The sequence below is a fragment of the Dysidea avara genome, chromosome 11, assembly GCF_963678975.1.
Source record: "Dysidea avara chromosome 11, odDysAvar1.4, whole genome shotgun sequence".
Classification (NCBI taxonomy): Eukaryota; Metazoa; Porifera; class Demospongiae; order Dictyoceratida; family Dysideidae; genus Dysidea; species Dysidea avara.
Genome location: NC_089282.1, coordinates 21,427,943 through 21,444,528, shown reverse-complemented (window position 1 = coordinate 21,444,528; position 16,586 = coordinate 21,427,943). Strand labels below are relative to the sequence as shown.

Below are 16,586 nucleotides of genomic sequence, written 5' to 3'. Positions count from 1 at the left end.
GCTGACATTTGATCTTTTACTTAATAATGTATTATAGGTACATGGTCCTGCACGTAGGGCAGGTACCAATGCTAGTATGTAATAAATGAACTTGAGATCCTGTTCCCTATCACAAAATGCTCTATATTTCATAAGAATGGAACAATATGTGACGTGGTCTGGGGAAAAGGCTCTCATCATCTATTTTTTTAGTTTTGTGTTTGTGGCAAAAAATAAAGTGTCTTGTGATAGGCAATAAGACCCATTTCCCAGACTGGATCACATATTATGAACTTGCATTACATAGACACAAAACTATGCCACAATAATATCCAGACGCTATTTGTCTTTGCATGTTTTGCTGATTTTTTCAAGTTGTCAAATGTAGGGCAGCACATGCATGGGTTTGCTTGGAAAGTATGGTAATTTGTATATCACTTTCTTGTTCTTATTATTTTATTGTTTTGGAGTCTGTTTATTATTTGATTTTTAATAAGTGATATTGAAGTTGCATGTACAGCATACCATATTGTTCCAAGGTACTTTTGTATTTGGTAGGAGATGATGAAAATGATTTTGGTTTCTCTATTGCTGCTGAGATCCATCGTAAAACTGTGGCAAATGGATTTTGGAATTATGAACTTGAGCTGGAATTGCGAGATAGAGACATGGAGAATTTTTTGTTTGCCAGGACAAATGACAGAGAGAAGGCTATGAGTCTAATAGATGAACAGCGAGCAGACAGCATTTATGATCATGACACCTGTTCTGATGAATGCAAACATAGAGGTATGTACAAAGCAACAGCTTTGGACAATGTAATCTTACACCACTCTTGTACATATATTAAAATTTGTCAGAGAACTACTGTTCATCTTAAATGTTTTCATTGTTGACGTATGAAAGAGCAAGTGTTGACATACTCCTCAATAGAACAGAACATCAATTATATAAATTTGTTGAAAGACTTTAGTAACCAATTTCTACCTAATGGTCACATATGAAAAATAGCCTGGTTAAATATTCATAATTTTATTAGCGTGTTTGTGTTGGATTTCATATTAGATGCAATAAGATTCATTTTTGTACTGTATGGTAATACATGTACGTATAGTTCTACTTACATTAAGCTCTACTAATCAATATTATCAGTATCATTTTAACCCAATAATTAGCAGGGATAGCACAAGCTTATATCTTTTGTTCTACGATAAAAGAGTGTAAGTATATCGCTGGAATCACCGGTCTGTATTATACAGTTGTACACACAGTACATTTGGTGATTTGGAGTATATCCCCAAATTAAAATGGCACCAAACCACATGAATTTATAGGGCCTTTATAAAAGTGTAAAGTCTCTCACTTGAGTTTTTGATAAAATTTTGGTCTCAACTTCACAAAAAGCTGGTTTGGAAACTGGTCAACAAAATTTCTGAAGCTGCCTATGCTTGTGACTGCATACAAACCCTAACCAAATTGTTCACTTGGTATGCCTAGACAATATTATTGCTGTTTACCATTCACATTGAATTATTACAGCATTACATATACCAGAATAGGAATTGTATTTTATTATGCTGATGAATGCAGCAGAGTACTAATAATAAAATACTTTATCTATTTATAGGTTGTGGAAAACTATTTGCAGTAGACGGGAACTGGAAACTCTGTTATCCAATATGCATGTATCGTGTTCCCAAGGAAATATCTGGCTTTGATGGAGCATTGCAGTATGTGGACTCCTGTCCAAATGAGCCAGCTACTGGTATGGCCTTTTGCGGGGAACATTGTCAAGATGCAGGGAAAAAAGGCATACCTTGCACTTTACGAGAATTTCTAAAAATTTCACTTGAAGGTTTGTGCACTTTCTTACTTAGTCATGCAAAATAATACTGGTGTAAAAATACATAAACGGAGGGTCGGCGAAAAATAAATTAAAACATGAGAAAAAACCGCTATAAAGTTATTCAGTAACTTTAATTGAAACTATATTCAAAATAAGGTATTGTGAATGACACTAATGTATAAACCAATCAAGGCGCAACCAATAATTTCAAATAGGTGAGGCAGACTGCTCTATTTGGGTGATTGCGGTATGTGGATCTTCAAAAAAGATTTCAGAAATCTAGCTGCAATTACCACTGAAGTCTTCACTTGGTATTTAACAACAGCTGCATAAGCATATGTAGATCATAAAGCAAGCTGCAAGCAAATACAAATTATTGGTTAATTATTAGTTTTTCAGCTCTATAATTGTAGCTATGTCCCATATGTAGGGCTGGTAGAAATAAAGGCCACTAAGGGGAGCATTAACTTCTGGTGCATCCCCAGGATCTGCAAATTAAAGCATGAGAAATAGAGATTGCTATGACAATAGTTAAATGTCAGCACGATGGAGTATGTAAAGCCCTTTAGAGTACTCTATTCAGACTCAATTGATTATTAAAGACTACACAGAAATACACAGTTTTTGGATTAATAAACACTTCAATCACACAGTACAGGTTTATCATCTATATATTGTAAAGCAAGCTGCTACTATAGTTCCTCATCAAGGCTAAACAACTTACTGTGCCGTGGCTTATTATTTATGTATCCGTCTTGATCTCTTTGTATAATCCAACAAACACAATACAGTGAAACCTATCTAATTGGGTCACTGTTCGATAAGGTCACTTGTCTAAGCCAACCAACTTGTATATCTCTAAATGTGCCATTTGTGTATAATGTGACCAACAACCTGCCTATAGTAATAAGTTCAAGAACTTTGATCCAACAATAAGCAGGTTTCACAGTTACCATCACACTGGATATGTATCATACCTATTGAACCTGGATAGAGAACTGTTACACTTTAAAGGGCTTCATACACTCCATTGTAGTTCTTGGATTATTTAATGTCTTGACTTTTTTGATCCTTGATTCTATTAATAAATTGACATACCTTATAATATAATCAGATCATTGTTAATTAATCCAATGAGTATAGTGACACCTAGCACAACTTGGTAAAACTTTTAATGCTGTATTGTGCACAAACCATAGCCTCCCTACCACGAGCTATAGCTACTCAATGGCAAAGGGAACCTAAAGGAAGCAAAACAGCTTCAAAGTGGATGTTATCATACCGAATCACACTTTTAGATAAGTCAAGGACACAAGAATGACAAATTTATGCAGTTTTTATTCCCACATTTATTCCTGTACTCCTGTATATAGAAAAATTATTATATATGAGATGAATATGAAGAAATTGGTGTATTTCAAGAATTAAATTTTTTTCCTCTTCAGTTCCTTTAGACTTCATAGTTACTAATTAGACTTATTTCAATTAACTTTTTGTTACTGGAAAACCAATTAAAGAGGTTGTTTAGGCATATGCTCTATTAGGCGATCTCTGTTATAAACCACTACTGCATGCGGTTCAAGAGTAAATGGCTGTGTGTGAGAGATCATCACCAGTTTCCAATAATTATATGATCTGTGAAAGATCCATATACAAATTTTAAATTTTTAGTACTACATGTGCTTAGTGCTATCTGACATTGTCATTAACAACTTTCAGTTTTTAAAGAATGCATCTATAGTAAGATCTAGCTTCATACAGAAGACTAGTTATGCATATACTATATGCCACAGCTAAAGAGTGTGGACTGGTGTGATCTGAAGTCTAACGTGCTGTATTATGAACATAATTTAAGTAATATGTAGTAGTGCCTGACAAGAATAAAATACAGAAAATAATACTATATTTTTGTTAATGTAGCTTCTAAAGAGCGCCCGACAGCTGATTCCAATGCAGATCTTACTGCTGCAGATTGTCAAGGTAGGTGCATGATTGTACATGCTTACACAATCAGCATCGTGTAGCTATAGTGAAGACTTTATAAATACTAGATATAATACATATATTTAAAAGTAAATATTGAAGAAAATGTTAACACATATATGGCTTTATGTGTAACACTGTATAACTGTAACAATACTGTTATTTACAGGCATTTCATCAGCTCTGGAACAGTATCCAGGTTTATCACAATTAGACAGCTGTGAAGAAGTGGCTGCAACAAAAACACAGTGCAATAAAGACACGGGGCAACCAAAGAAACTCCAAAAATGGACAAGAGGGATTTGGATGTGTGCCAGTGGTGGTGGACATATACAAATGTGGCAGCCCCTGTACCAGTAAGTTCTAAGGCCTTGGTTTAATTTCACAGCATTGTAACATGTTTACAAATTGTTTACAGTAACAAACTAACTAAATATGAAGCCAGGATTTTTTTTTGTTTATCATAAGGCCACTTCTACTTAATCTTTTGTATCTCGGACCAAAACCAGCTAAGTAGAGGGTCGTCAGGTCGACATAATAAAATTAACCATTTATGACTTCAGAAAATCAATCTACATTTCAAATGGTAGCTAAGCTACACTGTGATTGCTGTGCCACTTGTCAGTAGCTCACTATATAGTGAAGATAACTACTCTGCCTTACTTCTGGCAATCCCTTTGTGACATTAACACAAAGTGTACTGTGATCATGTGATTAACAAATATTTTGTATAGAAAAATGTTGGGTCAGTTGGGCACAAGAAACAAATAATTAAATGTAAATTGAAGTGGCCTAAGTACCCACATTTTTTTTTCTGTGAATTCCTTATCATTACAGAGATTGCCTGCATTATGCACTGACTAGTTTTTAAGGTTCAAATGCATTGTGAATATACCCACAGCCAACAAACACTGAATATATCATACAGTAGTATGAAGTGAACTCTCCCAAACTAGGATTGCTTACAATTTGATATAGATGTGTTAAACAGGTGTCTTGAGCACACTATGTTTGTTTGTGGGGATTGTAGCTACCATACATCTATTACATTTATACTGGACATGCATGGACCACATAGAATTATTTTGTGAAAGTGGACGTAGTCCTAACTAGCATATGTAGTGGTAATAAGCTACTTATGAGCACTACATCTATGCTTGTTTACAGTATTCTGGTTTAAAAAATAAAGGGAGATCATTAAATTGAATTGTCATAACAATACTTGTTGACTAAAGCACACTAAAGTAAAACACTATATAACATTATCGCACAACAAAAAGTGCCTATTTGGTTGACATCAAGGTAACATGGTCGAGTAGAACCTTATCACTAAAGATTTTAAATGTAATAACTACAAAAAAAACTTGGAAGTTTTTCCGAACATTTGTTGCAATTTGAACTCTTAAAGTTTCAGTGGCAGATCTACATGGGTTTTGGTAGTTTCAACCAAAATTCTTTTTCAGAAGCCTACTCAGTTGCAATTGACACCACCCATTGCATTAAAATGGATTAAACTACTCTAATAGAGAAGTCAACAAACTATTCATATAGAGAAGTCAACTAGCTGCTCTAATAGAGTAATCAGAAGGGAAACTTAGCTACAAATTTAGCCTTGCAGTTAGCTAGCTAGTTTGTTTATTTCGCAATTTAAGTAAGTAAACGAAAACTGTTCACTTTAAAAGTATATAATTTTCTTAAGCCATGTCCTTGGATGCTTAATTAGTAAGTTTCATACACCCCTTTTAGAAATCCTAGATCCACCAGTAAATTTCACTGATATATAAATATTCATTAATAAGTGTTGTTGCATTCTTTTCTCAATAATACTATTGTTTATGTAGATCTGAAGGGCCAGCCCAGGTGTTTTTATTAATGCTATCATGGCTTATTGCGGCATTTGGTAACAAAACAAGAAGAACTTGGAAAGAAGTAATTCTGGCATATGACAACATGTGTCATGTGAATAACCTGAAAGTTGCTAGGAATGATTTGCCCTTACCAGGTATGTACAGGCATTTTAAATGGATCTAAAGACATGTGGTTGTTTTGTATTCTACACAGGAGATCTCAAGTATATCTGGAAAGATATAAATAAGATAATAGACAGCCTTCACATCAACAACCACTGTGATCCAAGGTGCAAAACCCTATATGATCCACAACCAATCAAAGAAAAGAACCCAAGTTTTAACACCATGGCATGTGAGCAAACTTTTGCATGGATGTCCAGGTTTAAAAAAATTGTTTGCTCTATGCCAAAAACCCACCATCATTTTTACATACATCGCATGGTGAAAAGGCGAAATGCATATATTTCTTATTGTTACTTGCATGGGCGTAGACCAATACATGCAAAGAAACTCAATACTAAAGAATGAAGTATAGCGGAGCATTTTGTAATGTATGAACAAGCTACTTCACACATGAATTACACAGTGTGTTATTTGCTGTAATTTATAATTTAACTACAATACATGTATATATGCTGAATGTATATTGTTGATTTAACATCTTTGATACCTTCAATTTGAATACTTATATATGTGTAATTACTATCTGCTTAAAAGATTGAGACATTTAAGCTCTGAAATAAATGGTCTATCATCTATAAACATGTAATTTACAACAATAATTATAAGTTCCCAGAATCATGATTGGTTCATTGTTACAGTAAACAAAATAGTTTATATACTTTCCAATTGCTAATCACAATATATGTAAACACATTAATTTACTTGCTTTACGGTGCAATACTAATACAGGACAATAGTTCAAATCGAGAGAAGGTGCTTATGGCCTTATTAACTAAATGCTAACTTTATTATTAGCTGCTTAGCTTCTTCATGGTAGTGTTGAACCTGTATCCAACTTGCAACCAGGTTGCTTCAACAAAGACTGTACAATTTATTTTAGTGACTGAAATGTTATCAAATTCACTCTCCTGGCATCTAATTCTCAAAACATTTCCTGGGAGCGTGGGCATACTCCAGACTCCCTACAACAAGCATACTAGAGGTGCTTTAACACACTGACGACATGTTATACTGATTCAGATAAACATCTCCAAATTCTGTAGCAATTGTCAGTACGTGATCAAACAGCAGTACATTCATACTGACGGAAACCCCATTTTAAAGATTCAGGATATGCCCCTGAAATAGAGAGGATCATGGGTTTGAAAAGAAGCCAGTATATTGAAGTATAAGGTAGACCCTATACTTATACAACAATGTTGTATAAGTATAGGGTCTACCTTATACGTACATTTAGGCCCATTGTATTGTACTACTGTATTCTAAGACTACTAAGAAGTCTTTTTCAACCTGGCAGTAATTTTTGTGCACAAAAGTAATAGATAAACAAAGACAGAACTTGTTCATCAGTATTTGCAGCATTATGCAAAGGGTCGGCTCCTAGAATTTTCTCTCATTAGAAACACCAAACCTTTGTTCAGTTTTTCCTTTTTGTCTTATGATGATTGTCCTATTAGAGTATTAGACTGCTCTATTAGAATATCTCGATAATGGAAATCTCAGCCAGACCACAATCTCAATGGAAAGCTTTTGATCTTGCAAATGGAACTGTGGAAACACAGCTCCAGTTTATCATTTCTACTCTTAATAAGGATGTGCTACTTATATATTCAAAATAGATCAGCTCTGTGACTGTAAACAGTGACAGTATTGTGGCAGCATTACTTTATGAAAAATTTCTCATTATGGTCCAAGTATGCTGGCATTATGCTTTACACTTTTAATTACCCAGAAATTATGCTGGCATAATCAATGCCAGTCTATTACATAATATAGCATTCAATTTCGGCCATATGTTTCACTTTTTTTAAAACCATCATTGAAACAATCATGAGAAAAAATTATTATGATTACAACCAAACAGACAAAGAGAATGAAATCCTCGATCACATTCGACCACGCAGTTGTGTTAAAACACACATGTGGGCACGGCAAGATGTTTATGTACAAAAATGTGTATGTGTGTGTGAGTGTGTGTGTGTGCATGAAAACATTTAGCTCATGCAGATTGGTTATGAAACTTTTATAACCAGTTATCGGTACACACACAATTAACACTGTAGTTGCATATTCTGTATTTTAATGTAATAACATAATTATTTGGAATGTAATTTGTCACTGGATTTGACAAAACCCGGTTTCCATGCACAAAACTACATTAGTAGATATGGCGATTAATGTGTAAAGCTTAACAAATGAAATTGACTTTCACCTATGTATAGCTATCAGTGTGTGGGTGTATAAGTTTCTTGTGCCCAAAATATAGTCTGTTTTGAACTGTTTTTTTCGTAAAGGTATTAATATCACAGGTGGTAGTAATAGGGAAAGTGGGCATGGATGCATGGTGGGTGGGCTTAATATAGGAGTACCTATTGAAGTGAAAAGACGATTGTAATCCAGAGGTCCAACTTGGGCCGTGTATGGACTCTTGTTGTACTCAAATCACTCACAAATGATGAAAGACGAGACTGGAGAGCCCTACAAGCCTTGTCCACCACACATCAGACTGTTCAAACAGAGCCATGGCCATTGAATGGCACCTTGCTACCACTCGTGGCTTTTACAGGGTCTTACAAAAACTGCTGGCAAAAGCAGACTCAGCACAACTCAGACAAACACATAGTGAGAATTGATAGTGTAACGTGCTAGCAATCCATTTCTTGTAAAAACGTCAGTTTTATTTTGTGTGTGTGGAAGCATGCTTATCTCAAATCTGGCCACATTTAAATATTTGCCTTGCCAGGGCTCCTGTCCGAGCCCTTAGTGGCGATATACTTAAGATAACTCTGTGTAATATAGGCTATTGTTGTTAGTAATAAGACACAGCATTCATTGTTACTTCACAATTAACTGGAAGTAGGCCAGTTGTGTGGTTACCAAAAATGATAATGGCAAGCCATCTCTGTGGTAGCTACTTTAGCTTTATACAACGTATGATTGTGGTTACTTTTCTGTTAAGTCATACGTAAATGGTGAAATTTTGCTGGGATTTACCCAGTTAAATAGTTAAAACATATCATGTCACTTGTCAGATCCATTCCACTCTCACGGTATCTTATATCTTTGTTTTGGATGGTTACTTTTCTGTTACTCTACATTTGTCTGAGAGTTTCCCAGTTACATGGTTACCAAATAAAGTATCATTCCACTTGTCAGATCCATTCTACTCTCACCATATACAAACAAGAGTACAATATTACAACTTATATCTTTATTTTGAGCAGTTACTTTTCTGTTACTTTATAAATGGTGAAATTTGGCTGGGAGTTACCCAGTTACATGGTTACCACATATGATGCTACTTGTCAAATCCATTCTACCCTCACGTGCATGGTATACAACTTGTATCTTTATTTCAGCTGGTTACTTTTCTGTTACTCTGTAAATGGTGAAATTTGGCTGGAGGTTACCCAGTTACATGGTTACCACATATGATGCTACTTGTCAAATCCATTCTACACTCACATGCATGTTATGCAACTTACATCTTTATTTTAGCTGGTTACTTTTCTGTTACTCTGTAAATGGTGAAATTTGGCTGGAGGTTACCCAGTTACATGGTTACCTCATATGATGCTACTTGTCAAATCCATTCTACCCTCTCGTGCATAGTATACAACTTGCATCTTTTAAGCTGGTTACTTTTCTGTTACTCTGTAAATGGTGAAATTTGGCTTGAGGTTACCCAGTTACATGGTTACCACATATGATGCTACTTGTCAAATCCATTCTACCCTCTCGTGCATAGTATACAACTTGCATCTTTTAAGCTGGTTACTTTTCTGTTACTCTGTAAATGGTGAAATTTGGCTGGAGGTTACCCAGTTACATGGTTACCACATATGATGCTACTTGTCAAATCCATTCTACCCTCTTGTGCATAGTATACAACTTGCATCTTTTAAGCTGGTTACTTTTCTGTTACTCTGTAAATGGTGAAATTTGGCTGGAGGTTACCCAGTTACATGGTTACCACATATGATGCTACTTGTCAAATCCATTCTACCCTCTCGTGCATAGTATACAACTTGCATCTTTTAAGCTGGTTACTTTTCTGTTACTCTGTAAATGGTGAAATTTGGCTGGAGGTTACCCAGTTACATGGTTACCACATATGATGCTACTTGTCAAATCCATTCTACACTCACATCCATGGTATACAACTTGCATCTTTTAAGCTGGTTACTTTTCTGTTACTCTGTAAATGGTGAAATTTGGCTGGAGGTTACCCAGTTACATGGTTACCACATATGATGCTACTTGTCAAATCCATTCTACCCTCTCGTGCATAGTGTACAACTTGCATCTTTTAAGCTGGTTACTTTTCTGTTACTCTGTAAATGGTGAAATTTGGCTGGAGGTTACCCAGTTACATGGTTACCACATATGATGCTACTTGTCAAATCCATTCTACACTCACATGCATGTTATGCAACTTACATCTTTATTTCAGCTGGTTACTTTTCTGTTACTCTGTAAATGGTGAAATTTGGCTGGAGGTTACCCAGTTACATGGTTACCACATATGATGCTACTTGTCAAATCCATTCTACACTCACATGCATGTTATGCAACTTACATCTTTATTTCAGCTGGTTACTTTTCTGTTACTCTGTAAATGGTGAAATTTGGCTGGAGGTTACCCAGTTACATGGTTACCTCATATGATGCTACTTGTCAAATCCATTCTACCCTCTCGTGCATAGTATACAACTTGCATCTTTTAAGCTGGTTACTTTTCTGTTACTCTGTAAATGGTGAAATTTGGCTGGAGGTTACCCAGTTACATGGTTACCACATATGATGCTACTTGTCAAATCCATTCTACCCTCTCGTGCATAGTATACAACTTGCATCTTTTAAGCTGGTTACTTTTCTGTTACTCTGTAAATGGTGAAATTTGGCTGGAGGTTACCCAGTTACATGGTTACCACATATGATGCTACTTGTCAAATCCATTCTACACTCACATGCATGTTATGCAACTTACATCTTTATTTCAGCTGGTTACTTTTCTGTTACTCTGTAAATGGTGAAATTTGGCTGGAGGTTACCCAGTTACATGGTTACCTCATATGATGCTACTTGTCAAATCCATTCTACCCTCTCGTGCATAGTATACAACTTGCATCTTTTAAGCTGGTTACTTTTCTGTTACTCTGTAAATGGTGAAATTTGGCTGGAGGTTACCCAGTTACATGGTTACCACATATGATGCTACTTGTCAAATCCATTCTACCCTCTCGTGCATAGTATACAACTTGCATCTTTTAAGCTGGTTACTTTTCTGTTACTCTGTAAATGGTGAAATTTGGCTGGAGGTTACCCAGTTACATGGTTACCACATATGATGCTACTTGTCAAATCCATTCTACCCTCTTGTGCATAGTATACAACTTGCATCTTTTAAGCTGGTTACTTTTCTGTTACTCTGTAAATGGTGAAATTTGGCTGGAGGTTACCCAGTTACATGGTTACCACATATGATGCTACTTGTCAAATCCATTCTACCCTCTCGTGCATAGTATACAACTTGCATCATTTAAGCTGGTTACTTTTCTGTTACTCTGTAAATGGTGAAATTTGGCTGGAGGTTACCCAGTTACATGGTTACCACATATGATGCTACTTGTCAAATCCATTCTACCCTCTCGTGCATAGTATACAACTTGCATCTTTTAAGCTGGTTACTTTTCTGTTACTCTGTAAATGGTGAAATTTGGCTGGAGGTTACCCAGTTACATGGTTACCACATATGATGCTACTTGTCAAATCCATTCTACCCTCTCGTGCATAGTATACAACTTGCATCTTTTAAGCTGGTTACTTTTCTGTTATTCTGTAAATGGTAAAATTTGGCTGGAGGTTACCCAGTTACATGGTTACCACATATGATGCTACTTGTCAAATCCATTCTGTACTCACATCCATGGTATACAACTTGCATCTTTTAAGCTGGTTACTTTTCTGTTACTCTGTAAATGGTGAAATTTGGCTGGAGGTTACCCAGTTACATGGTTACCACATATGATGCTACTTGTCAAATCCATTCTACACTCACATCCATGGTATACAACTTGCATCTTTTAAGTTGGTTACTTTTCTGTTACTCTGTAAATGGTGAAATTTGGCTGGAGGTTACCCAGTTACATGGTTACCACATATGATGCTACTTGTCAAATCCATTCTACACTCACATGCATGGTATACAACTTGCATCTTTTAAGTTGGTTACTTTTCTGTTACTCTGTAAATGGTGAAATTTGGCTGGAGGTACCCAGTTACATGGTTACCACATATGAAGCTACTTTTCAAATCCATTCTACCCTCACGTGCATGGTATTCAACTTACATCTTTATTTCAGATGGTTACTTTTCTGTTACTCTAGAAATAATGAAATTTGGCTGAGAGTTACCCAGTTACATGGTTACCACATATGATGCTACTTGTCAAATCCATTCTACTCTCACATTCATGGCATACAACTTGTATCTTTATTTTGGCTAGTTAAATTTCTGTTACTCTGTAAATGCTGAAATTTGTTTGGTAGTTATCCAGTTACCACATATCATACTACACGTACTTGTCAAATCCATTTTACTCTCATCACTATACAACTTACATCTTGATTTAGGCTGGTTACTAGTTACATACTGAAATGGCTGTTAGTTACCCAGTTTGATGGTTTCCATTTGTCATTCCACTTTTTAAATCCATTCTGCTCAAATGTTAGCTTCTTTGTTAGTTATCTAAATACAATCTCCACTAGGTTTTTCATTCATGATTTTGCTTGTCATTCCCAGACTCATGTTTAGAATTACAATTTGGAGCACTGGCTAGTCAGCAATTTGCTGTTGGAGCCCAGGGGCACAGTGTAGCTAGCTACTGCGCTTTATAACATTTTGTTACTTTGTTACCTTTGTTACTATGTAACCCTTCCCAAAACTCAACATCACCCTCTCCACATATCAAGCCACTACTGGAAATACGAGTCCTGAATCATTGTAACGCGTTGTGGGCACCGGTGTCCCTTTCTATCCCCCTTTCAAAAATACTAACAAAACATACTAATAGAGCAGTCAGTCAAATCCTTAAATAGAACTGCAGTCACCACTATAACATGGCTTAGTCATGCAGTAGTCAGGCATCCACATACAGTTGCCAGCAGTATGTGACAGTAAGATAAGAGGCTACAAATATTAAAACCTTCTGGGAACCTCTATCACTTAATTTGGTGTATCTTGTAATGCTCAACTTACCATCTCCACTTAGCTACCAGAGGTCATGACACACCGACTGAACAGTTGGCTATAGTTTTCTCAGCTCTATAATAAAACATGATTTAATCTCTATACTCTGATTTAGGCTGGAGTAGCTATGGGTTAGACAGCTGTTCCGCTACCAATAGTGAAAACCATTAATTCACTTGGATATAGGCTTGGTCAGTGATCAGAAACTACTATAGCTGCATGTTTCACGCCTCATACACAGCTTCAATAGTTATAGACAATAATTTTTTGAAATTGCCGGCATGCACTAAAATGTCAGTTTCATCAAAAATGGTATATACAGGCAGGCTATAGTTGAAGGGTTCTATTCTAGTCTTAGCGTGTAAACTTTAAACTCTCCATTAATGATACTAGAAATAATGCAGTATGGTGACCTCTAGTGGTTCTTACAAGCCAATAAGTTAGTAAACTTAAAGTGTGACACTTAATAGTTTATTTTAATCACCACACACAATAGTTTTATTGTTCTATACTAGCCATATCTTATACCTTATTTACTTGCTTAAACACTGCAGCATTTATTACCTCAATTTCAAAAATCTATGTGGTGGCTATTAAAACTTGACCACCTCTCGATGTTCAAAAACAATGTTTAAATTTTGAGCATAACAGGCTGGATTTTGAGCACTGCTCAAATGCATAATAGGCTATTTTCAAAGCATAGTTAGCTCAATCCTAGCAGAGAATAATGAAAGCTAATGCAAATAAAAGGCTGTCTTTCTGGCAATGAGCGTAAGCAGTAAACACAACTTGGCTAGTTGATAATAAGAAATCATCTGTTCAGTTATGTATTTAGATTCTCCGTTTTAAAACCTGTTAATCACTTTAATTTAACTTGATGTGCTTTTCAGTCACTTGGAGCAGCTGATTTAGACAACCCGGCAGCAAGCTAGGATTAACATTTTAGGACATACTTATGTAGGAAATCAGGTGCATTTACAGCAGATACTGTATACTCAGTAATGTTACTTAGCAGTTGTCAACAGACTTGTGTGTGTGTGGAGTCAGTAGAGGTCACTGATACAGACAAGCTGATTCAAAGTTGCATGACTCTAAAAGAGTATACATGCAATATAAGATAATATTATTAAGTGTGAGTAAGTTAGTTATTGATCACATGATCATTGCAAACAATTATCCTTGAAAATGATATCTGGTATCTTTATTGCTTGATATTATGATATTCCCTTCTTGTGCATTATACTCCTTGACTGTGCAGGATATGGTCAATAGCTGTAAAGAGCTCAGCTCAAGTACTTTAACTATAGATAGTGAAATTGCAGTTCCAGTTTACAACTGCATGCTATAACTATTGATTCAGATGGCACTGACCTTCCTGTTGACTTAATGACTACAATATCAGCTCATTGTGGACTGCATTATAGTGTTGTGCATGAGATCATGCAGTAAATGTGATACTGTACTTGTATGAAAATCTGGCTCCTAATTTAGTCATGCTTCATGTCAATGACATAAGACTACCTTTCCAAGAACCTCTTATAATTGCGTTTACGTGATGTGTATTAAACCATTATACTTTCATCATCATTTAGATAGCACTGTAGCTGTAATGTGTGGATGTGGGTACATTACATGCTCAGGCATCACATGCAGCTGATAAACCTCCTGTTCTGCCAGTGGATTGTGCCAGTCAACTTCAATACTGTGAACACTAATACTTAGCTGCTAATAATAGCATCAGCTAAAGTTTTGTTATGTCATTTATATGTAATTTATCTTGTCACAATTAAGCTGCAAGTTTATATGTATATAGCTAGCTACAGTGTTTTTACCCTAATGTTTACAGCAGCTGATCCAGGGTTTATCAAAGGGGGTGTACCAGTATATGGAGTGGGGATCTGTGCCCCCCAGAAGCTAAAGCTTTTTGCAGGACAAAATATTTTGAATGGTTTAGATCATACTGCTTTTTATGTGGACTACAGTACATTGATCAAGAGTTGTACAGAGTGACAATCATGCCAGCAGATTATTATTATTATTATAGACATAAAGAATGACATATGGAAGATCGCATGCATTTCATTTGCAAGATATCCTTAGCAGGCTAAATGTGCCAATACAACTGTAGATGTTAGGTGACTGTTCTATTAGAGTATTTACTGACTGTTCTATTAGAGTATCTCGTACGCATACTAGTACAATTATAGGGCCACCCGCTCGAAGGCCACAGTGGAACGGGGAAGCTAAGTCGGCACAGTGGGGCACTTTGTGCCTAGCCCTATACTCCTTCTCAAAGATCTATGATCGAGTCTATGATAAAGCCAGTGGGGGACCACTTATGGCAGAGGGGGACCAACTGTGGCGGCGTAAGTTGTCCGGGGGGGGGGCAAGTTGCAGTGCTGCAAGTAGTCCGGGGGGACCAAATATGGTTGCTGCAACTGGTCCGGGGGGACCGATTTTGGGGGGACCGGTTGTAGCATGACAGGCCTAACCACCCAGCCGGTATAATCATAGATCTTTAATCCCTACCTAGGGAATATATAATCTGTGATATAATGTACTGTCCCCAAACTGCCCCAGTTAATTTTACTCACCAATATATTTGTCATCATATTTCTTCTGAGTTTGCTTCTTAGAAGCAGCCATCATGCGATCATGTGAATGCGCACGACCTCGATTAGAAAGGACCAGCCCTTATTCTGACCGTTCTAAATTCTGACCTTATGGCTTAAACGTAACAGGGTGTGGTCTCTGGATCACGTGCACTCTGATTAACGGATAATAGTTTTGGTGGGTGGCTAGGTTTAAATAGTAGATACACCTACGTATATTTATCAGTGCGTCCCCTAAATAGAATAGCTATGCCTTCACGTGCACAATATGGGCTCCTCATCGTACTACCCAAAAAATTGGAATGCTTCAGAGAAGAGCTGCTAGGTTTGTGACTTTGTGTCAGGTGCTTTGTGTATATCCGGCAAGTATCAGAACAGCATCATGTTACTAGCTCGCTGAACTCTCTTGGATGATGAACTAGAAGTAAAAACTTAGAAGATTATTATTATTATTATTAGCACTTTACAGTGACCAGCACTGAAGGTCTGACAGATCATACTAACTACCTATAGCTATAGTATAGGTCATAATTTTAAAGAATTTGATTTGTATACCCCCTAGATCTGTTACTCGTATAACACCTGTGGGCACCAATAACACCTACAACACTCACAACGTAATTGTGATTCTTACTGACAATCATTTTCCCCTCAGCAATTAGATTTTGGAACTCCTTACCTTTATCTGTAATTAAGCATTATCCTCTGTTACTGAGGTTTGCTTATTAAATTCAAAAAATTAATATATAGCTAGATGCGCATATGCAATTAAATGTATCACCAAGAGCAGAACATATCAATATAAGTGCCATGCACATGCACTATATATCCTACAGTGGCTTGCACAGATATAAGCTGCAAGTATAGTGCTATAAAATTAAA

The 16,586-nt window shown here is 36.2% G+C and overlaps 2 protein-coding genes across 2 annotated transcripts in view; one reads left to right on the top strand and one right to left on the bottom strand.

Annotated features, from left to right (window-relative positions):
• The window catches only part of LOC136238727 (uncharacterized), a 58,263-nt gene extending 42,450 nt beyond the window's left edge, over positions 1-15,813 (bottom strand). Inside the window, exon 1 of the mRNA XM_066029299.1 lies at positions 15,687-15,813. Coding sequence (XP_065885371.1) covers positions 15,687-15,741 — 55 coding nt within the window. The 5' untranslated portion in view covers positions 15,742-15,813. The remainder of the gene's footprint in view (positions 1-15,686) is intronic.
• Positions 4,145-6,186, top strand: LOC136239184 (uncharacterized). The gene is made up of 3 exons (XM_066029916.1): positions 4,145-4,164; positions 5,650-5,810; positions 5,870-6,186. Exons 1-3 carry the CDS (start codon positions 4,145-4,147, stop codon positions 6,184-6,186), a joined length of 498 nt encoding a protein of 165 aa, XP_065885988.1.
• Positions 15,814-16,586: the final 773 nt, after the last annotated feature.